This window comes from Pseudorca crassidens, chromosome 3, assembly GCF_039906515.1.
Source record: "Pseudorca crassidens isolate mPseCra1 chromosome 3, mPseCra1.hap1, whole genome shotgun sequence".
Lineage (NCBI taxonomy): Eukaryota > Metazoa > Chordata > Mammalia > Artiodactyla > Delphinidae > Pseudorca > Pseudorca crassidens.
The window spans coordinates 122,851,081-122,875,186 of NC_090298.1; the positions used below are offsets into that span (position 1 = coordinate 122,851,081).

The 24,106-nt window shown below is 41.8% G+C and overlaps 1 protein-coding gene, 1 long non-coding RNA gene and 1 other non-coding gene across 13 annotated transcripts in view; 2 read left to right on the forward strand and 1 right to left on the reverse strand.

Moving 5' to 3' along the window:
* The first annotated feature begins 1,144 nt into the window (after positions 1–1,144).
* LOC137222819 (U6 spliceosomal RNA) lies at positions 1,145–1,246 on the forward strand. The gene has a single exon (XR_010942610.1). It is a non-coding gene; the product is annotated as a U6 spliceosomal RNA (small nuclear RNA).
* Positions 1,247–9,488: 8,242 nt separating this feature from the next.
* On the reverse strand, positions 9,489–22,798 carry LOC137221839 (uncharacterized). The gene is made up of 3 exons (XR_010942167.1): positions 22,175–22,798; positions 10,607–10,763; positions 9,489–9,778 (listed from the first exon to the last, which is right to left on the reverse strand). It is a non-coding gene; the product is annotated as an uncharacterized lncRNA (long non-coding RNA).
* The window catches only part of TCERG1 (transcription elongation regulator 1), a 60,131-nt gene continuing 58,405 nt past the window's right edge, over positions 22,381–24,106 (forward strand). For all 11 annotated transcript variants that reach the window (XR_010942166.1, XM_067732153.1, XM_067732154.1 and 8 more), the window contains exon 1: positions 22,381–22,510. Coding sequence is in view for 10 of the 11 variants with exons in the window: in XM_067732153.1 (XP_067588254.1) it covers positions 22,452–22,510 (59 nt within the window). In the remaining variant the exon portion in view is untranslated. The remainder of the gene's footprint in view (positions 22,511–24,106) is intronic.

The following is a 24,106-nucleotide window of genomic DNA, read 5'->3' on the forward strand; positions in this document are numbered from 1 at the left end:
TCTTTGAACTTTATTCCAGAAGAAGTAGAGAAACAGGGACTTCCCTGGTGGTCCAGTGGTTAAGAATCCGCCTTCCAATGCAGGGGATGCGGGTTCGATCCCTGGTCGGGGGACTAAGATACCACATTCCACGGGGCAACTAAGCCCGCGTGCTGCAACTACTGAGCCCACGTGCTCTAGAGCCCATGCACCACAACTAGAGAGCCCCTGTGCTCTGGAGCCTGCACGCCACAACAAAAGATCCCACACGCTGCAACGAAGATCCTACGTGCCGCAACTAAGACCTGATGCAGCCAAATAAAGAAATAAAGAGAGTAACATATTGAAGATATTCAAGGAAAGAAAACATGAACCATCGATTTTATATCTAGTCAACATTGCCACAAATGATGAACATGAAAGAACCAGAGACTACTGCTCCCATGAATTTACTGAAGAAAGGTTTTTTAGACAACCAAAATGGAAAGACATTGGCATAAGGACTGATGGTAAGCATAAAATATGTATTTACCTATAAAACTACAATGGTTATAAGAAGAGTACATGACCAGGCAAAGTAGATATTATATAATAATTAAAAGGGAAGAATGGTAAGAGGGATGAAATATAGAATATACTTGTTGCTGATGAGGATAAAAGGATATTTATTCAAATGAGATACTGCTGGATAGGGATAAGAGAGGATAGAAGAAATTATTAATTAATTTTAATATTGTTGAGGAACCAATAGAAAATAACAAAAATAAGATGGGAGGATGGAGTTTATTTTAGTTTTATTATAAAAGTAACCATTAAAATAAAAACTTCCTAAATACCAAATACATTTGAGAGAACAAATAAGTGAAACACCAGTGCTATAAAACACTTGCATTTGTATAACATAAAACAATATGAAGTGAAAACAATAACGTGCAAAAGAGTATATGCGGTATACTACTATTTGAATAAAAAAGGCAAAAATGAGGATATATGTATATGCATGCACATATACATATATATTATTTGCTTATTTTTGCAATTAAGAAAGGATAAACCAGAAACTTACACACAGGGATTGAAGAAAACTACTCTGAGTTACATTTTATATAGTTTTGACTTTTTAACTATGCTACTGTTTTACATATTCAAAAAATTAAATTAGCTCTTGCTTTGGCAGCATGTATACTAAATTGAAATGATACAGAGAAGATTAGCATGGCCCCTCAACAAGGATGACCTGCAAATTTGTGAAGCATTCCATATTTTTGTCATGGATGTTAACTAAACTTTGGTAATTGTATCAATATATACATGTGCCAAATCATTATGTTGTATACCTTAAACTTACAAATCTTATATAGCAGTTATATCTCAATAAAACTGGAAAAAAATTAAGAAGCCCACTATCACAAAGAAAAAAATTACGTCAACAAGGAAAGGAAAACTCTAACACTGAATATAAAGAGAAACAAATGAACCTATTTTGAGGTTAAAAGTTTTTTTAACAGATCTTTTTACCTTTAGTGGGCTATATTCTAGGGATTAAAAAAAAAGCACTGCAAACAATCTGGAACTTTATTAGTAGATTTGTTCTTGGTAGTGGTACTGATACAGTAATTCTGATACTATTGGGTGTATTGTGAGGAGGAGCAAATGAGTAAATATATTGATGTTGGATTGAAAACCAGGTTTTCACTGTGGGAGAAAAGAGATAAAAAATATGCACTGGGAGGGAAAGAGGAAGAATCCTGTGGTGTTGGACTGGAGTTGGGGGATCAAGATAAATCTATGATTTAAAATCAAACATACTTCCTGGCTCTGTCCACTGAAAGGACCTAGACACAATGACATCCCGATAGCAATGAGCACTCTTACCACCCAGTTTTTGCTTTCTATGAACTACTTCTCACTAAAAGTAATCAAGTTATCTTGGGGAAATGGCTGATTCTAGGTCTGAATCAAAGGAAAGTACAAAATGCGCTTGGGCTTTCCTCTGCTAGAGAGCAAAGAAGTGCTCAAACAATGATGGGGTTATGTCTGAAGGACAGAGACCAGCTGGAAGGGGCTCCCACCTTGAAGGGGCCAAATTTGGGACAAATTGAAAATTGAAAAGAAAATGAGTGGTAATGAAAGATCTGAGTTCACAATAATACTCAAGAAAATTAAAAAGTGAGTGTGAGGGAAGAGAAAGCTCTTTTCCTTAAGCAGTAGAATGCCACCTAATAAATGTAGAGAGGAAATGATAAAATCAAAAAAATGTGATCTTTGTAATCACATAGTTGATTCAGGCAAGGTTTACTAATGGCTGCTAAAACTTTGGGTGAAAGTCGTTGGGGAACAAGATATTCTCAAAGTACTATCCCACAGATTACTTATTAATTGTAAAGACATCTTTTCAAACTCTTTATAATGGAGCATTCTAGCAGATAGCATCTTAATCAACTGATTAAACTTAGCACGACCAATAATAGGACACAGTGGCTCCCTGTGCCTCTTGTGATGTGCTAAGAAGGACCCAACATCACCTCTGTAGAGTTTTTGCTAGAAATCTTTAACGAAATCTAATTCTGAAGAAACAACCAGATAAAAACAACTGGCCTGAAAGTGACAGGAAAGACCAAAAAAAAAAAAAAGCAGAAGAGCTGTTTTAGAATAAAGGAGACTGGACCAAACAAACCAAAGAAAAAATGCTCTAAAGGACATTACTGAGAAAACTGAAGAATTTAGTAAGATTTTTACATTAGAGAATAATCAGTATTAAATCTACTATAATGACTGTTTGGTTATATAGGAAAATGTTCTTGTTTCTTAGGAGATAAATGCTGAAGTACTTTGGGGTGAAGCTTCATAAACTCTCTTACTTTCAAATGGTTCAGTGAAAAAAATAACCTCATATATATATGAATATTATACAATGAACATATACAGCATTTAGCTGCATATGTTAACAATCTAGGTGAGGGGTATTTCAGTGTTCACTGTATTATTTCCTCAACTTTTCTGTAGGTGTAAGAATTTTCATAATAAAAGTTTGGGGCAGGGGAATAAACACATGGATTGGAGGTAGGTGTGCGACAGGATAGCCTGCTAGTGACCTGGAACCTGAGTGACCTGGCCTGAAAAGATGAGCTATACTGTATCGGTCAGGATCCTTTTGGCTTCATGTAACAGGATACTGGAGTCAAAGTAGCTTAAACTGTAAGGATACCTAATTAGCTCATGTAACAAGAAGTTTAAAGGTACATGGCTCTGGGGTTGGTTAATTTGTCAGCTCAAGGCTTTGTAGCCCGATTCTGCCAGTTCCTCTCTAAGTCTCTTGGCTTTACTTCATGGTTGCAAAATGGCTGCCATGGCTTCATATATCATGTCCTCACATGACATATCCAAAGTAGGCAGGAAGGGGATGGACTAGCTCCTCCTTGGGCTTTGCCTTCTTGTATCAAGGATAAAATTCTTTCCATAAGCCTCCCAAGAAGATTCCTTTTACGTCTCATTGCCCTTAACAAACCAATTCTGGTTCATCACCTTGGGTTGTTCACCTGAACAAAACTGATTGGGAGGGATGATTGTGGGATGGGCAGCCAATAGTGTTTTACCACATGAGCCAATCAGACTCTCTTGCTCAGAAATCTGAGCCAAGAAACCCAGCCTGGGTTTGCTGTTAGTGAATGGACAGCAAACCAGAAGTTGAGCTGAGGCCATGACACACCAGGCCATGTACAAGCTAAGGTTATGACAAGAAAAATTCTATAGAGAGGGTGAGGAAGCCATTTGGTAGAGAAAGGAGAATGGCGCGCATCTGCAGAGGTGGGTGGAACTGCCCTGAGGGTTAGAAACAGTTCCCTAAACTGCCTAGATCCCTGATGTTTTCTGGTTATGATTTCACTTCCAGGCTAGAGAGAATGTACCAGTTAGGACTCAGAAAAAAGCAAACAAAAACTCTCCTAGCACAAAAGAGGAATTAGTTATCAGTGTCTTTCCTACCCAAGGCAGGAAGTACTGGAACCAGAAAGGAACCAGTCACTGAGGTGACTTCTGTCTGCCTCTTCCTCTGTGTTTCTCCGTAGTTTATTGCATTTTTTTTTGAAGTATAGTTGATTTACAGTGTTGTGTTAGTTTCAGGTGTACAGCACAATGATTTAGTTACTATTTTATTACTATTCTTTTTCAGGTTCTTTTCCATTTTAGGTTATTACAAAATATTGAGTATAGTTCCCTGTATACAGTAGGTCCTTGTTGGTTATCTATTTTATATATAGTAGTGTGTATATGTTAATCCCTACCTCCTAATTTATTCCCCATCCCCGTAGTTTATTTCATTCTTATCTCTGCAGTAGTATATCTCTGCTTCACGTTCCCCACATTATCATACATCCGCCCACATCTTCTAAATTTGCGTTTAAGTTTTGTCCCCCTGAAGAACCCAGCTGGTACTCAGTCCCTGGGTCCTAGTTTCAAATTCCCAAAGGAAAGAAGCTGAGAGACCTAAGTTGGGTCAGATGTCCAATCTGCCCGGTCCATAGGCTTCAGGTCACAACACACAAGCATGGGATAGTGAGGAGCAGAACTAGGAGAAAAAGGGGTCATTGACTCAGGCTGGAAAGACACCCCAAAAGATTTCCACCATGATCCTTAAAAGAATGGCTTTCAAGATTGAGGGGTAGGGACTTCCCTGGTGGTGCAGTGGTTAAGAATCCGCCTGCCAATGCAAGGGACATGGGTTCAAGCCTTGGTCCGGGAAGATCCCACATGCTGCAGAGCAACTAAGCCCGTGTGCCACAACTACTGAGCCTGCTCACCACAACTACTGAAGCCTGTGCGCCACAACTCCTGAGCCTGCAAGCCACAACTACTGAGCCCGTGCGCCACAACTACTGAAGCCTGCAAGCCTAGGGCCCGTGCTCCGCAACAAGAGAAGCCACCGCAATGAGAAGCCCGCACACCTCAACGAAGAGTAGCCCCCGCTCGCTGCAACTAGAGAAAAGCCCGCGTGCAGCAATGAAGACCCAACGCAGCCAAAATTAAATAAATAAATACAATTAAAAAAACAAAAAAGATTGGGGAGTGGGAATTTGCCCCTCGGGGACATTTTGCAATGTCTGAAAACATTTTTGGTCATCACAACTTAGGGGATGAGTACTACCTGTATCTAATGGGGAGAGGCCAGGGATGTTGCTAAAATCCTAGAATGTTCTCACAACAAAGAATGATCTCATCCAAAGTGTCAATAGCACTAAGGTTGAGAAACTCTGCCTCCCTTTTGATTCTAGTAACTGTTCTTTCAATCAAATGGAGCATCTGTACCCAGAGAGCACACACCCAGGCTTGGTAAGTCACAGGGCTCAGTAAGTATTTGTAGGGCAGAGATCAAATGAAAACACCATCCTGGGATTCTGTGGATGCTGATTCTACTGCTGATTACCTGGATTCAGGGTGCATTCTTGGTGAAGGAGCCCACAAAGGCAGGAGATGCCGAGGTTCCTGCCCTGGGTGGGGGATTGTTAAAAAGAAAAGGGAAGATGGAATAAGCAGAAACAGATCCAAGCAGGAGACAGAACTAGAAACACACACACAACTTGCTCTTACAAATGCTCAAAACATAAACAACAGCTGCCTGGCTGGTACCTGCTCCTCCCCAAACACCATAAGGGAGTGCCGTAAATCCTTATGTCCCGAACAGCTGTCGGTGATGACAGAGGCATCTTTTTTGCCACACTAACTTGTCTGGCAGGGAGGTACAGGCTCCAGGCCATTGGGTTTCTTTTTGGCTTAGTCAATACAACATCTGCTATCATCTCCTAAGGAGCACTGTCCCTGGAATCTTAAACAAACAAACAAAACAAAGAACCTGTAAATGACTCAGAGAGGAGAAGGCTTCAGGAATAAGGAGAAGAAAGAAATTTTAAGGCAAGACATTGCCCTGAAATTCCTGATAAACACGACGCTGCTATTTGGCAAAGGGGAATAAGTTTTCAAAAGTTTCTGGAGGAAACCCCAGAAATTAGATAACTTAGGGTCTTTGCTGCCCTCTACTGATTATGATGAAGACTAGCAGGGGGTTCGAGATGGAGAACGGTGTCTGTGGATTGCTTCATTCCTTCATTTGATTTTCAAACACACATTTACTGTGTATAAGTATACTTTGCCTATACCCTGTGCAGGTGCTGTGCTAAGCATTAGTGCAACGGTAAAAAATACATATCCCTGTTCTCCTGGGATGTACATTCTAGCAAATGAGACAGACTATGTGTAAGTCAACAAATAAGAAACATTTAAAGTTTGTTCAGATGGCTCTGAAAGCACTTAACAGGCAATTTAAGACTCGGGGGCTGGGAGGTGACACGTGAGCTGAGACTGGGAGGTTGAGACAAACTCAGCTGAGCTGAGAGCAGAGCCCAGGGCTCTGTGGGCAGATTGAGAAGTGGGTCCCTGAACCTGGCGTGGGAGCAGGGACCAGTGTGGAGGGAAGGCCAGAGGGGCGGGTAGGGGCCGGGTCATGCAGGGACCCTGCAGTCTGCGAAGGAACTTAGATTTTCTTCTGAATAAATCTGACCCAATAGAGGAAGCTGTTGAAAGGTCGCTATTTTTGTTTTTAAAAGATTATTCTGGGACTTCCCTGGTGGTCCAGCAGTTAAGATTCTGCACTCCCAGTGCAGGGGGCCCAGGTTCGATCCCTGGTCGGGGAACTAAGATCCCACATGCTGCGACTAAGCCCCTGCAACTACTGAGCCCGCATACAGCATCAAAGACCCAGCACGGCCAAAAATATAAATAAATAAAAGTTAAAAGAGATTATTCTTTCAGTAGGACATTTTCGCTGTATGATTTCCATAAAGATTTTCCCAGAAGTATCAGAAAGTTTACAGGTGCGTACATGAAAGAAATAAGTAAACATCTAGAGGATCACTCTGTCTCCTGTGTGGATCATGGAAGGTAGGGCAGGGGACAAGCCTAGGAGGCAGAGCCAGGCAGGGGCTGTGTTGGAGGTAGGCTGGACCAGAGTGGTGCCGTGGACATGGGCAGAAATGGATGGACAGAAGATGCCTTTGGGAGCTGCACCTTCAGGACCCACTGATGAGTCAGACGTGGCAGAGGATGACTGACAGCTGCCAAGGCTACGAGGGCAAGCCGATCAGCCATGACACGCGATTGAAGAAATGTGGCACCTGCAAGGCTCCAATCTGGGCTCTTTGCGGGCCGGGGGGCGAGGACCATTACTCGCCAGCCCTTGCTCTCTCCTTCTGCTTACCTGACAGGTCTCAGGGAGGCAGCCCTCATAAAAATGGCTGTAAAGCCTTTTGCTAATACGCAGCCTCCCATAAATGTCAGGGGATGAGAATTACAGCCCCGCAGGCTCATCAAAGAGAGAGGGGGCTGCAGCTTGAGGAAGCTACAGTGACTGTAAGGGCACTAAGCTGTCTTTCTAAGCTGTATTTTAGTGTCAGGGAAGATGTGACCAGAGGAAGTGGAGTGCTAGCTGAGGCCAAAGTGGCCCAGAGCCTTTCTTGTAAGTTTAGGTATCCAATCTGTCTGCAAAGCTCCTCTTCACTCAGCCCAGGGCTTCTTCAAGGTGGAGAGGAGCATAGTCTTCACTTGTACCAATTGAGCCAGGAGGAGTGGCGATGTTAGGGAACCTGGCCTCGGGGCAGCCTCTCATTCTGGGAAGTAAACAACGTACTGTTTCCCGCCTTTTCCAACCCTTGACCCACCTGTCAGCTAATTAGTACCTAGCACCTAGGAGTGTTCCCCTGCTCACCAGCTGTCTGGCGGTCCTTTGATGCACCGCATATGTCTAACAGCCCTGACCCCCAACTCCCTTTCTTTCTCCCCTTTCATTTCTCTCTTTCTTTAATATGCACTCAACATACAGCTAAAAATCACTGGGATCATATGATAAGCATGGCATTGTGTTGGGGTCCTGGAAACTGGGCTGGGGAGGGTGAGTAAAGAAATATGATATGAAGACCCTATTCAGAAGAAGTTATTCATCTAGCTGGCTGCCAGCTGTATGAGTAACTTCCGGGAGCACAGACACACTGAAAAAGTAGAACAATAACAAGTAATGGTGGCTAACATCTCTTCCAAGGGCAGACTGAAAGCCAGGTACCTGCCAGGGGCATTGTCTCAAGGGGTCCTCATGATAACCTTACGAGGTGAGTACTATTGCCATTCTTGCTTTCAGATGAAGCTGAGGCTCGGGGAGGTGGTGACTTTTGCAGGGTGACAGCTAGTGAGTGATGGAACCCTTTTTTAACCCAAGTCTGCCTGATCCTGAAGCCTGTGCACTACTCTGTCTCTGGCCCATCAGTTAGGTTAACAGGAGATTACTAATAGCATGGGGGATAATCTGCATGCCACTCCATTTCTGAGGCCATGCTGCCTTTTGTTTTTCCCTAACTTCTACACACTTGTGCACACAAACACACACACGTACACCCCTTGATCCATACCCCCATCCTGACCCTAATTTTTTGGACCCTAATGGCATTTTTGACATTGAATCAAAATTATACCAACACTGTTACAGGTTCATTGAGAAAGCATTTTCAGGATCAAAGTCCAATAAATCATAAACCCCAATAAATAATCCTCCCCCAAAACACCAATACTTTTCTGGATCAGTTTTCCGTATTAGACAGTATTTTTTCATTTTTTGCTATTTTTTTATTTACTAAAGTTTCTTTTTTTAAAAAATTATTTATTTATTTTTGGCTGCATCGGGTCTTCATTGCTGCACACGGGTTTTCTCTAGTTGCTGCGAGTGGGGGCTACTCTTCCCCCACTACTACTACTACTCTTCGTTGCAGTGCGCGGGCTTCTCACTGCGGTGGCTTCTCCTGTTGCGGAGCACGGGCTCTAGGCGCGCGGGCTTCAGTAGTTATGGCTCAGAGGCTCTAGAGTGCAGGTTCAGTAGTTGTGGCACGCAGGCGCACGGGTTGTGGTGCACGGGTTTAGTTGCTCCACGGCACGTGGGATCTTCCTGGACAAGGGATTGAACCTGTGTCCCATGCGTTGGCAGGCGGATTTTTAACCACTGCTCTACCAGGGTTATTTCTGACAGAATTAGTTCTTCATTTAAATTTCAGAGTGAAGATTTGAGTCATCCAGCAGTTCTGTCTGCATCAAATTTTATCAATTGTTACATAGTTGTGTGAAGTTTCTTCAATGACTGTTATTTCTACCAGGCTCAACTTTGCTGGCTCAAATTTTGCATATTTGCACTTTAAGATTTGATCTTCAGTCAATTTTTAGTCAATATCACATTTTACTACATGCAATGATAGCTATTTTCAGTTTCAATTTGTATTGGTTATTTTTACCAGAAATATCCATTATGAATTGGACATCAGACTGATACTTTGTATTTATTACTTAGCTAACCTATGAGAAAATTGAGAGCAGTATATGCAACAGAGAGAGCCAGGTAAAACAGAGAGAAAGATTCAGACATGAGAGATAAAGACAGCAAGAGGAGGTCAAATAATAAGAAAAAATATTATATTTATAGAAATGGTAATAGCTAATTTTTATTGAGCACTTACTATGAGCGCTGTTCTAAACACTTTAAATGGGCTTACATTCATTTAACCCCCACAGAAACTCTGCGGAGATACAATTATTATTCCCATTTTAAGATGGGGAAACTTTGGCACAAGGAGTGGAAATAAATTGTCCCAAATTATGCAGCAGGTAAAAGGCAGATCCAGGATTCAAACCCAGGCAACCTGTGACACAGAAGCTGCAGCAGTCCTTCGATATTGCTTGCTTACTTCTTGGTATTGCAGCATTGAAACATCCCCTGGAACAAAATGGTGGGGTGAGTCAAAATGTCCTTCTTCCATCCCATGCTTTGCTGCTACCTGAAATGCTCACCACATTGTCTGTGCCTAATACAATCACATGCTTCCTACAGGGTAGGCGGCCTGACCTCAGCGGGGAGGGGCCACTGCCCGCAGGGCTGGGTCTCCTTACCCTCTTCTGGGATTCCCAGCATCTGAGCTAATCCTGTTGGAAATTTTATCATCTGTGCTGCAGTTTTTGCTTCTTAGTCTTCCTAAACTAGACCATAAGCTCCTTGAGGGCAGGAGCTGGGTCTCGTTATACTGTTTCCATTTACAAGTGTAGAAATGTATAAGTTAGAAAGGCTAGGAATGAATGTGTCATTTCACTAATAGTGAATTCCACTAAAAGTGATTTGCTTTATTATTTACTTTTTAGTATGATTACTTTGGCCTAACAAGTTCTTCTGTATAAAGGGACCTGTGACCTTTCATGTTAGTTCTGGAAACTTCCTAATTCAAATCTCATGAAGTTTTGATGTTCTGATGCAAGTAACTGGGCTGTGGGTAAACCATTTAATTTCCACATTCCTCTGTTTCTGTTTCGTTCTAAAAGTCCTACAGTATCTGGTAAACAAGGAAATTTGAATATGATACAGAGAGTCCAAACCCAGCAAGTCTATTTAGAATTTATGTCTGTGACTATAACTATATACTTGATCTTTAAGGTTGGAGAAGTTATCCCTATGTAACCCAGGCTGCCCCAGTTAGAAATCTTAATGTGGCCTAAAATTCCCCACCTGTCCCACACTCAAATCCAATCACTCACCTAGTTTTGTTGATCCTACCTTTTAAATAGCTCCTGCTCTGGGGCAGTGCGGGGAACCAGCAATCTGTCAGGTGAGGTGCCCCGGAGGAGGTAGAGCACATGTGCATCTCGCGAGGTCAGGCATGAAAGAGGGCTGGCGGAAAACAGCGCCGGCGAAGGGAGACTGTCGGCATGGCCTTTGACATAAGGGGTGAAGTAATAGATTAGGTATGAAAGCTAGTCATTTCCCTTCAACATGTGTCACTTTGCTGCCTTCCCTTCTCTTAAATTGTCTTCACTTAGCCATTAGCTTCAGCAACGCGGATATTCGGGGGCTGAGGCTTGTATAACTGACCATTTTGCGTTTCAACAATCATCATAATCTCATTGAGATTTAAGAACCCTCGGGAGTTCCCTGGTGGTCTAGTGGTTAGGATTTGGCACTTTCACTGCGGTGGCCAGGGTTCAATCCCTGGTCCGGGAACTGAGATCCCTCAAGATGCACAGGTGCGGCAAAAAAAAAAAGAAAAAGGAAAAAACAAAACAAAAAAACCCCTCACTTTGTTTCCACCTGAGTGGAAGAAAGAGAATAGAAGTAGGTTCCAAATGGAATGTGCCAATATTTCAAGCAAGGGCTACTTGCAGAAAAGTGGACAAATAGCTAAAAGTTTCTAAAGTCTTCTCTTTTGATATTACACCTGCAACCTCCTTGTTTAATTACAGGTGATTCCATCCTGTTTTACAAAATATATTTCTGAAAAGTTATATACATATATATATATACACACTTACATGTAATAAGGACGAATCTATAAAAGATGACAAATTCACAGTTACACTTAACCGTTTGTTTAGAGCTTATCTTTGATGATGTATTTGCAACATTTCATATCTCTGGTCTTTGACCAACTCAAATCAAATAACTTCTAATCAGAAAAAAAAAAAAAAAAAAGCTCCTGAACCTGTCCCCTCTTCTCCAGTCTTGCTGTCATTGTCTTAGCTCAAAGTCTCATTATGGTCAATCACAACAATTTCTACTGTCTCCCTGACTGCAAACTTAACTCTTTTCTAACTCATCATACTGACTGTAGTCAGCAAATCTGATCCTGTCACTTCCGTACTTGAAACCCCTGAATAAAAACTTATTACCGGGCTTCCCTGGTGGCGCAGTGGTTGAGGGTCCGCCTGCTGAGGCAGGGGACGCGGGTTCGTGCCCTGGTCCAGGAGGATCCCACATGCCGCAGAGCAGCTGGACCCGTGGGCCATGGCCGCTGAGCCTGCGCGTCCGGAGCCTGTGCTCCGCAACGGGAGAGGCCACAGCAGTGAGAGGCCCGCGTACCGCAAAAAAACCCCACAAAACTTATTACCTATGGAATAAATATAACCTCACCCACCTTTCTAGTTCATCTCCTGCCACTCCCCTGTACATCAGTGCTTTAGTTCCTAAAATTGCTTCCAAAATGCTATCCCTTAATGCATCCTTTCCTGGTCCTTGTTTGCTTCCTCAGTTTCCATCTTCACAGTGGACTTTCCCTCCAATCAGAGCCCCTGCTTCTGTGTTTCTGCCTGAATTCCCAGCAGTATGGCATAAAGATTCAGGGCAAATGCAATAGTGTGGAATTACCTGACTACACCATTTAAACTGTATGAGTTTGGGCAACTCGATGAACCTTTCTAATTCTCAGCTACCTCATCTGTGAAGTGGGGATAAATTGTTGCCGCATATGACTGTCATGAGGACTTAACTGGGAAGTTCCGTATAAAATGCTTGCATGTGGTAATCGCTTAGTCAACACTAGTCATTTGCCATGGCTATGATTTGGTTTATCTACTTCCTCTTCTAGGCTGTGTACTCCATGGACAGCGAGTCTTGTTTCTTTAGCAACTGTGATAGTTCCTGGCACACAGTAAGTGTTCATCAAATGTTTGCCAAATGGACAAATGAATGGATTTGCCAGATCGACAAATGAATTATCTTCTGAATTCGAAATTAGAACACTTGGTCTGATATGTTTTTGTAATGGAGAGGAGTTCATGTAACTTCTAAGATGGAGTTATTGCTACAGCAATAACAAATTATTACTTTACTTTGTCCTGAGACTGGTGTGGTGCTTAATGATACACTACAGATGTTGAGTTTTGTAAATTTTAAGAGACAGAGCTTTCAAATTGAACTGAGGAAGCACAATGTTGTCAAGACTTGGGTTCTAGTCCTGTTTTTGCCACTAACTGGATATGTGACTGTGAGAAAGTTAATAATCAAACTCTCAGGGTCTCTGCTTCCTCATCAAATTTGTGCAAAGAATGTTGGACTAGATGATCTCAAAGATTCTTTTTAGCTTTCCAATTAACTCCTTTTGTAACTTCTCAAGTTGGCAATTTGGGGAAATTGTGCATGACAGTATTTAAAACAATTGCATTATAATAGAGTCTTAAATATTACTTTTATGAAAAAAAACAAAGACTAAGAATGCTCTTTAGCCAACTTGAACCCTTTCCCTTGGGTCCCAGGATTGCTTTAGGGACACACCTCTTCCTTGGACAGTAAACCCATTCATTTTACTATGTGTAGGGAAAGTATTTGTTGTTTTAGCTAGCTAATTAAAGTCTTTTAAAAATAATGTTATCTTTTAGAGCTGTCCTTTCACCACTTTCAATCATAACGACTCTTAAAATAAAAAAAATCCGGGGCTTCCCTGGTGGCGCAGTGGTTGAGAGTCCGCCTGCTGATGCAGGGGACATGGGTTCGTGCCCCGGTCTGGAAAGATCCCATATGCCGTGGAGCGGCTAGGCCCGTGAGCCGTGGCCGCTGAACCTGTCCGTCTGGAGCCTGTGCTCCGCAACGGGAGAGGCCACAACAGTGAGAGGCCCGCATACCGCAAAAAAAAAAAAAAAAAAAAAATCCGTAACTTCCTAATTAAAAAAATAACCATTATGTGATGATTCCTGAGATGATGTTGTTTTAATTTTGAAAAACAGAAAAATTGGGACTTCCCTGGTGGTGCAGTGGTTGAGAGTCTGCCTACCGATGCAGGGGACACGGGTTCGTGCCCCGGTCCGGGAAGATCCCACATGCCGCAGAGCGGCTGGGCCCGTGAGCCATGGCCGCTGAGCCTGCGCGTCCGGAGCCTGTGCTCCGCAACAGGAGAGGCCACAGCAGTGAGAGGCCCGCGTACCGCAAAAAAAAAAAAGAAAAACAGAAAAATTTTAATAGTATGATTTTAGAGCTGGAATGAACCCCGAAAGACATAATTGTTGTTGCTAAAAGAAGGAAAGAGAAATGCCTCACCAATTTAGTAAGATAAATAGCAGTTACTTTAAACAATGCATTTGATTAACAGTTTATATTAATGAACCAAGAAATTATAAATGTGTCATTGAGTATTTTGGAACAAATCCAGAGTTTCTTGGAGTTAAACTAGTAAAATGCATATATAATACAATGGACTTAGGTATAGACACTTATGTTAATAAACCAAGGGATTGCAAATGAGTGGTTGATTATTCTAGGACAAATCCAAATGAGGGTAATCCTAGGGAATGTGATTATCATTTAATAAGTGGAAGCCTAAATAATTATATGGTATTCTATTGGGAAAAAATTGTGGAAACGAAACATAGATGGTCATCCCAGAGTACTGTACTCTACCCTGTGGCTTGCAGATCCCAGGAGGTCCATGAAATTATCTTAAAGGACTGCAAATTCATGAGCTCACTAATTATTTATTGTTTGTTGACTGAATCAGCCAGTGATGTTAATAATAAAAATGACTTCCTTTCTGTTTGCTTCCTATAGAGCGGAACAGAAAAGAACACACCTCTTTTTAAATCTCCTCTTAGCTAGAGAAGTAGGCTTAGCTATATATGCAAGGAAGAGGTTCTTGGGTGGGACAGAGAGTTTCCCAATGCAAGAGTAGGCAAAGATGCTCTAAGTGGAAAGTATATCTCTATTTGGAATAGTGAATTTTCAGACTATCATGACCCAATCCCACTAAAGATTCAAATCAAATAACTTACTGCCCTTGTTCTGCTTCCAATCACATTGAACTGCTTTCTGATAATTTTGCTTGCTCTGTAATTCTGCCCACAGAGAGGATAGGAATGTCTGGCTCATCTGACAGGTGTAATTCTCTGTAAATAAATTGGCATTCTGGTTTATCAAATTGGATCTTTGGTTCTAGTCTTTTTTTTAATAAATATATTTATTTATTTATTATTGGCTGTGTTGGGTCTTCGTTGCTGCATGTGGGCTTTCTCTAGTTGTGGTGAGCACGGGCTACTCTTCGTTGTGGAGTGCGGGCTTCTCATAGTGGTGGCTTCTCTTGTTGTGGAACACGGACTCTAGGTGCGCAGGCTTCAGTAGTTGTGGCACATGGGCTCAGTAGTTGTGGCTTGCGGGCTGTAGAGTGCAGGCTCAGTAGTTGTGGTGCACGGGCTTAGCTGCTTCACAGCATGTGGGATCTTCCTGGATGAGGGATTGAACCCGTGTCCCCTGCATTGGCAGGTGGATTCTTAACCACTGTGCCATCAGGGAAGTCCCTGGTTCTAGTCTTATTTTGCCAAGAAAATATATTTGGAGAACAGTAAAGCTAGGAGTACAATCCTTAACCACACGTATTTCCCAAGGTCAAGGGTACCTTGGGTGCTCTCTTGGCAGTCAGGTAACTGAGCCTTTACTAGGGACATTTCTGTGTACTGCTTGCCCTGATCATTGGATGAGCATCTTGTCCAACTCTCTCATTTTATAGATGGATAATAAGGCATACATCACAATATGGCTGTGGTTTCCACCCTCTGCACTTGGCATCATTGAGAGTTAGCTATCTGGAAGCTGAAAACATATTTTAAAAACTTTTTATTTTGAAATAATTTTGGATTTACAGAAGAGTTGCAAAGTTAATACTGAAGTCCTCTGCACCCAGCTTCCCTTAGTGTCAACATAACCATGGTACATTTATCAAAACTAAGAGGTACAGGGGACTTCCCTTGTGGCACAGTGGTTAAGAATCTGCCTGCCAATGCAGGGGACACAGGTTTGAGCCCTGGTCTGCAAAGATCCCACAAGCTGTGGAGCAGCTAAGCCCACGAGCCACAACTACTGAGCCCACATGCCACAACTACTGAGCCCGCATGCCACAACTACTGAAGCCCGTGCACCTAGAGCCTGTGCTCTGCAACGAGAAGCCACCGCAATGAGAAGCCTGTGCACCGCAATGAAGAGTAGCCCCTGCTCGCAGCAACTAGAGAAAGCCCACACGCAGCAATGAAGACCCAACGCAGACAAAAATAAAACGAACAAACAAACAAACCTAAGAGGTACAATACTAACTAAACTACACACTGTATTAAGATTTCCATGGCTTTTCCCGCTAGTGTCCTTTTTTGGTTCCGGGATGCAAGCCAAGATCCCACATTGCAGTTAGTTGTCATGTTTCCTTTGTTGCCTTAAACAGTTTTTCTGTCTTTACCTGTCTTTCATGACTTAGACACTTTTGAAGAATAGTGATCAGGTGTTTTGTAAAATGTTCTTCAATTTGAGTTTGTTTAATGTTTCCTCAAGTTTAGATGGAGGTTACAGATTTTGCGGAAGAATAGCACAGAGGTGAAGAGCCCTTCTCATCATGTCATATTAGGGGTGCATGCTGTCACTGAAGATGTTAATCTCCATCACTTGGTTAAGATGATGTCTGTTGGGTTTCTCCACTGCAAATGTAAGCTGTATCTGGTGGTCACTAAGTCTAACTTACACTCAAGGAGAGGGGACTTAACTCCACCTTCTGAAGGGAGGACTACCAAAGAACTTGTGGACATATGTTAAAACCACCACAGTGATTTATAAATTTGGGGTGGAGATACTTTGAGTAATGCAATATCCTGTTTCTCCTTAAAGTTTCACCCACTCATTTTAGCACTCATCAGTAGATCTTGCCTGCAGCAATGATTACTGTGGTGTTCTAATGGTAATTTCCTGTTTTCCTCATTCCTTTCATGTTTATTTGCAAACAAGGTTGTAAATGGATATCTATTTGTACCCCAGTGTGTTTTGTGACCTGGTGTCTTTTTATCTGGCTTCTCAATTTGGTCAACTTGGATAAGTCCTTCTCTTGAAGATATCTTTTCTTCTAGAAGACAGATTCACAAGTTTCTTTTCCCCTTCCTTTTGTAGTCATCAGATTTTCTACAAGTTTTGGCATTAAAAAAAAAAGCATACAGCATTGTTGGCTTTCCAACAAAAGGTCAAACGAGTTAATTATATCTCAATTTTTAAGAAGTCAAACATGAGATTTTTGTTACCTTAATCTCCCTTATGAAGATGTTTTTACTCTTTACGTGTGTTGGGGTACCTCATATCATCTCCTTTACTTTCTCATCGACTGTGCAACTAAAAACTAACAATGTAAGCAGACACATTTTGCTGTGTATCAGTTTAAGTACTTTTAGGCAGCTTCCTATAGTTGAATGTTTCAAGGGCTTAGAATATTTTCTCTATGAATGGATGATTTCAATATTAAAAAAGTAGAGAGGATAGTATCATAAACCCTCATCTCCCCATCACCCAGCTTCAACAGTTATAAAGGTATAGTCAACCTTTTTTCATCTATAACCTGCTGCCCTCCCCTCACATTCTCTCCCTGACCTTGCTGCTCCCCATTCTTGTTTATTTTGAAGCTAATCCCAGATATTATTTTATCCGAAAGTCTTTAGTAGGTATTAGAATTTTTTTTTGGTGTCAACTAGAAATGATAATCATTAACTAATTTACTCATTGACTTATTTATTAAATGGCACTGAGCTATATTCAGGAGAACCTGATTAAAAAACATGAATGCATTCCTACTCTCTTGGAGTCTGTATTCAACTGCACATTGAAGTTATAATCTGAGCCACCTTAGTAAATTTCTTAGTTACCTAACTTCTCTTTGTCTCAGTTTCTTGATATGTAAAAGAGACAGTGATGTTACCTTACTTAGATGATTGTTGTGAAAAGAAAATGGATAATGTATGAAAATTCTAGCATCAAAAATTATTGATTGTAGCTAATTGAAATGGATTGAATAACTGAAAACCCGTGTGTCCGTAATAATACTTAAAGAAGTCAGAAAAAAGGAATCTGTTCCCAGTTGAGATGACTATCAAACCATCATTTTATTTTGAAAGTTAATAAATGAAGGGGAAGGACTAAGCATTTATCCACTTTTAGCATAGAAACTGTATTTGGGGGCAATAGCCCCTGTTGTTGAAGGAAATCTCTAATTTACAGAAGAATTGTTAGCTAGTAAATGTAGAAAGTAACATGTAATTAGAAAATCATTATTTTGCTTGCCCTAAGGAAAGTATTGATTCAGGAAAAGATAAAATCATTAAACCATTAGGTCATGGTGGATAGGTAGGGTGACCATTTGTTCAATTTTGCTGGAGATGGTCTTGGTTTATGACTGTTGTCCAAAAGTAATCATTAATAGTGCAGATAACATTCTGATTACAATGTAAGGATTGAGCTGTCATAACCTTAACCCAATGTCAGTGATTAAGGGTGGGAAATTAAGATATTCATGTGTCTCCTGGTATGATGTAACTGAAATACACAGTACTACTTATGAAGTCCTCTTGATAAAAATGTTCAATTTATATCTGATCAAGTCTTCAGATCTAACTTCTAACTTATAAAAAATACAAGGGTTAGAGGAATCAATCAGACAGATCCAAAAGGTGGAACTGGTCTGGGATCTTCAGCAAGTCAGTGTCATGAAAAAACGGACTGTTCTAGGTTAAAAGGGTCTTAAGTGACATAGCAACCAGATGCATTGTATGGTTCTGAATTGGATCCTGATTGGATCAGAACAAACCAGTTGAAAAGGACATTTTAGCGACAGTTGGGGAAATTTGAATATGGATTTGGTATTACTGCTAATTATGTTAGAAGTGAAAATGTTATTTTTGATCTGTAGAAAACTATGGGATTTTTAAAAAGAGATAAATACTGATGTATTGAAGGATGGAATGTCATGATGTTTATAATTTACTTTAAAATACTTCAGAATTAAAAACAATAAAGTGAGTTGACAGGAAAAGAAATAAGGTAAAATATGTAAAACACATTATACCCATAATGCTCAATGTTACAATAGGTAGTAACAAGTGCTTGGAATGTTACAAAGGCATCTTGTGTGCTATAGGAGAATATGATAGGGGAAATTACCTAGATGGGGGTGGCTAGCGGTCAGATTTTCTCTCTGAAGAATGCTTCCTGGAGGAAGTAATTGTGTAAGTTGAGACCTGAAAGGAAGTGTGGTAGGTGAGATGGCCCCCAGTGATCCCACCTCCTGGTATTCAGCTCTTGTGCAATCCGCTCCCCTTAAGTGTGGGCTGGATGTATTGACTTGCTTTAATGAATAGAGTATGGGCAGAAGTGATGGAATTTCACTCTAATATTAGGTTACAAAATGTCTGTGGCTTCCATCTTGGGTATTCTCCCTCTGTCTCTCTCTCTTCCTCTCTTTCTTAGATTGCTCATGCTGGGAGAAGCAAACTGCCATGTTGTCATCAGCCCCATGAAGAGACCCATGTGGTATGTCCTCAGTCTAACAACCCACGAGGAAGTGACATATGCCAACAATCATGTGAGTGAACTCAGAAGCAGATTCTATCAATACAACCTTGGGTGAGTCTTACCCCTGAGGCTCAGTGTCCCCATATGTAAAATGGGGACAGTATGCCTGCCCTGCAGGGGATTAAAAATAGTGTATGCAAAGTACCTACCATGGGCTTAAGGTAAGTGTTCAAAAATGGTAGTTATTAAGAAAAAAAAAACTGACTCAGCGTTGGAAACACTTCTCAAGAGTCACTTCTGAAGAGTGACTTCATAACAAAGACTTAGAGCCCTGATGATATTAATCAGTTTTGAGCCAACACTGCCTCTTCAGTTCACTTTGATATACTAAATGTTAGGATCTATAACTCAGTTGCTGCCAATTGGGCAAAGATGGTATTTGATTTTCTGTTCTGTACAGCTATGCCCATCTGTAGTATCTTAAGAGTTATCAAGCTTTGACTACAGGAAGTCTATTTGGTTTCTTAAAAGATTCACTGAATTTCTTTAATTCTTTTTTTACATTGATTTAATCAAATGGTTCACTGAAGACACAGCTCATATTTGCATTATGTTTTTAATAACTATTGAGTGTAAAATACCTGAATTTCAAGGACATGTTTATGGGAGTAAACTATAGTAGTGAAGCAATGAAATGATTTTATATCTATCTATATCTATCTAATTATATTTATCGAATTATATCTATCTCTATCTCTATATCTAATACGTGTGATACGTCTACATATGTATATATGTCTGCCCCACAAGGCATTGTTCTATCCATTCAAACTGACAGTTTGTTGTCATCTTTTATAATATGCCAGTGACTATCTTTCTGTAAGGTATCCATTTTGAGGTGGGTTTTCTTTGTTTCGTTTTGTTTTCCAGCAGTGGGGATTAGTCTGTCTTGAGCCATCTATATAAGTATTATTTTTGGAATAGTTTGCCAGGACTTGGAGATACATGCTGGTGTTGAAAAAGGGATCTAACCATCACTCTCATTCAAGCTCCAGTTTGTTCAAATGTTACGTATTTAGTGAAATTTTAACCATACTTTCCTTTTTCCAAACGATCATGATCAGAACTGTGTTCAGCCTTTATCACATTTTATCATACTTCGTTGATTTTGAATATTTAACTGACATTCAGTATAGCATGGTACTTATTGAAATACTGTAATTCACATACAATAAAATTCACTCTTTAAAGTGTACCATTCAACAGGTTTTAGTATAGTCACCAAATTGTGCAATCATCACCGCTATCTAATTTTAGAATATTTTTATCATCCAAAAAGAAATCCCATACCCATTAGCAGTCACTCCCCACCCCATCCTGGAAATCTACTTTCCATCTCTATGGACTTGCCTATTCTGGCTACTTCATTAAATGGAATCATATTGAGGCAGGAGGTAGATGGGCCCCCCCAGGGTTAGCAATTGGAGTTCGTTCCCTGTGAACAGAAACTCCAAAATATCAACAGCAGGACAATTGAGAGAGGAGGCTGGGCCCTGCCCAGATAAAAGATAAGAGACCACATATTTCTCATTTTTGAAGTCAAGGAGACCTTCTCGACTAGAAAGCTCCTTGGAGGTCAAAAGGGGAATGATATCAAGTATACCCATAGGCCTCTTTGCTGGAATCCATCTTGACTGAGAGATGCACGCACACACATGGGAAGATCCTGAGATATACCAAATACGGACTCTGAACCAGGCAAGTCAAAATGATTGGCCAAAGAAAACCCGGAAGAAATACCCCACATAAGTGATTGTAAACTACCACGAGGGCACAACTCTATCAGCCAAGATTGAGGCAGGACATAGTTGGCCACCCACCCTGCCCAGGGTAAGCAACTGGAGTTCGTTCCCTGTGGACAGAAACTCCAGTTGTTTACCCTGCAGGGGGGCCCACCTATCTCTTGCCTCAATATGATATGTAGCCTTTGGTGTCTGGCTTCTTTCACCTAGCATAACGTTTTCAAGGTTCATCCATGTTGTAGCATGTATCAGTACTTAATTATTTTTTATGGCTGAATAATATCCCTTTGTATAAATATACCATTATTTTTAAATCGATTCACCAATTGCTTGGACATTTTAGCTATTATGAATAATGCTGCTATGAATATTTTTGTACAAGTTTTTGTGTACATGTATGTTTTCAGTTTTTCTTGGATCACGGTGTTTAGCAATGGAGATTTGCTGATATACTGTCTCAGGTTTAAGGCCAGGCTCTGCCATTTATTAGCTGTGTAAACTTGGCCAAGTTACTTAACTTCTCTCTGCCTCAGTCTCATCTATAAACTGTGGCTATTCATAGTACTCACCTCTTATAAGGCCTTTTTATGAGGCCTAAAACAGATAATACATGGAAAGTAATTAGGACAGTGCTTGGTATATATGCTTAGGTCTGAGTAAAATATATCTATTATTAGTTTAATATTTTGAGTTCCTTAATGGTAGAATTCATCTTCATCATGACTTTGAAACTCCAGTGCCTAAAGTTTTGTTTTGTTTTGTTTTTTTAATAAAAAGACAAGTAAATATTCAGAATTCCTTCTGGGTATCAGGGTATGCTAATTTCAGACAAGTGTATTTTGAAATTGAAGGACAGATGGTTTAAACTGTAAATTGCCTGAGGCTTGCCTCCTGCAACTTACTTAATACAGCAACTTACAACACTTCTTAGCCTGCGACTAATTATTTAATACAATTTGAGGTATTCTTGTAGTTAGTAATATATTATTTAATAACACGGGTATAATCCAGTGGTGCCTTAAGACTCCTGATTCTGAAAAGCTGGGAAATGGCTCATTTCCACAGCAACTCTGTGATTGGTTTACCGGCGACCCAGGTCGATTTTTGATTGGCTCACGCAATGGAAATGGTCTCCACCCGAGCCAATATGTCCAGTATGAGGCCAATATGGCTCCACAACTGACTTTTCTGGAAGCCGGCAGACACGTGGCTACCGCAGGCCCAGGAGTACGTGGGAGGACCCAGTTTCACTTACCGCGAGAGGGCGCCGGCAGTTCCCCGTTGCTGAAGTCTCGTTTACCATAAAGCCTCCGAGCGACCAATCAACTGGCTGTCTCCATACCGCTTTCAAAGTCGGCGGGCCCTTTCACCAATAATAAGGCAGATACCATCCTCAGCTCGAGGATTGATAGAAAGTCTGACCAGTCATTTCACAGATCTCTGCTATCTCCGCCTCTCTCGCGCGAGATTGACGATCCGCCCGGCCAATAGGGAACGCTGAGGCGGCGGGTGGAAGAACGCGGCCCTCTGTAATGGCGGAGCGTGGCGGGGACGGGGGGGACGGTGAGCGATTCAACCCGGGGGAGCTCAGGTAAGGGCGCTGCTCTACCTTACATCTTGGCGCTCCGGCGTCCCAGGGGCTCGGCCCGCCGCGCGGAGGGCCGGGGTGGAGGGTGGGCCGAAGACGCGCGGTGGCTGGGGGCCAGGACCGCATGGGATTGGAGAAGGGGGAAGGGAAGGCGGCTTGAATGAGGGAGCCGGGCCGGGGCTGGGTCGCGGCCTCCTGCACGTTCTCGGGGCGCTTCCTGCGGTTTTCGCGGGGCCCCGGCGCCCTTCGCGGCCTGCGGCCCTTGGGCCGGACCCGGCGTTCTCGCTTTGGGGCCCCGCCTCAGGCGCGGGCCGCCTCAGCCTTGCTCCCGGCGCGACGCCGGCGGGGGCCCAGTTTTCTTCCCGGAAGCCTTCCACGCCTCAGCCAACTCCCCGGCTCGGTCTTCTCCACGCCCTCCGCCGCCCTTTGGGGTCCCCACGTCTGCCCTGTTCTTTCTTCCCCACGTTGCTTGCTTTTCATTAACTTCGTGCGGCCTTCCTTTCTCGTATCCTTTGGTTTCTTACCCCGTATTTGTGAGTAGTAACAATAGCAGCAGCCGTTTGTTAGGTGCTTCCAGGGGCCAGAGGACCCTTTCCTTAGACTTGTCTCTTGTGATCCTCACACCCATCCTTTGGAGTAGTTGCTGTTCTCATTTTGCAGGCCCCAGTGCAAGAGCCAGCTTCAGTTAAGTGACTTGCCCATCTTACAGGTGAGGAAACTGAGCCTCGTAGAGGTTGGGGAAGTAGAACCGGCTCGGTTTGGTGGAATCGTGGCTCCAGGAAGTGGCTTGAACCCAGGCAGCCAGACTCGGTGCACTCTTCCATTCCTCTTCCTTCTGTTTGTCTGCTCACGCCATCGCCCTAAGGATGGCAGTGACCTTTCTTGCCTTGGTTTTTCCCTGCCTCTGGAATTTGTAATTAAGTTTCTTGGAGAGAAAAATCTTTAGTCAGTGGTTTTTAAGGAAAACGAGGTACTGAGCTTTGCGTGTATTTGATACTTTTTTTTTTTTTTAATGTTTCTGGGTGGGAAAAATGTCATGTCAGATGTTCAGCTCCCATTCTGAATTGTGCCACTGTCAGTCTTTGAGAATGAAAAAGAGCAGAATAAGTTATGAGGACTCTAGTATTGTCTAGAGCACCAGATGAAATTGTATAAGGAAAACGGGTATTGTTACTTAAGTTTTCAGGGAAAAAGAAAAAGTCATGTTTTTTAGATTCTGAATGGTCACAAAAATTCTTACTCTGGTAGGAATAAAGTCTTATTTCAGGGATGTATCTCAAATCCTTTAAACCCCACGTGTACACTTCAGTAATGAGTGATCAAAGTGCATTGCCAGGGTCGTTCAGTTTTCGTGATGAACGGTTCATTCCTGATTCTGACCTTAAGAGAAGGTTACTAGTCTTACAGGTTTATTTGGGAACATTACTTTGCGTTTTAGAGAGTATTTTTCTTCAGTTTTACAATGAGTAGCCTTTTAGACTTTAATAGTAGTCTAGACATTGTTGCAAAACTGATTTGAATAGGACTTTAAATTAGGTGTTCTGTTGGAAATGTTTTATACCTTAGCCTGTTGGGTTGGAAGTTCGTTCCAGAGTATAT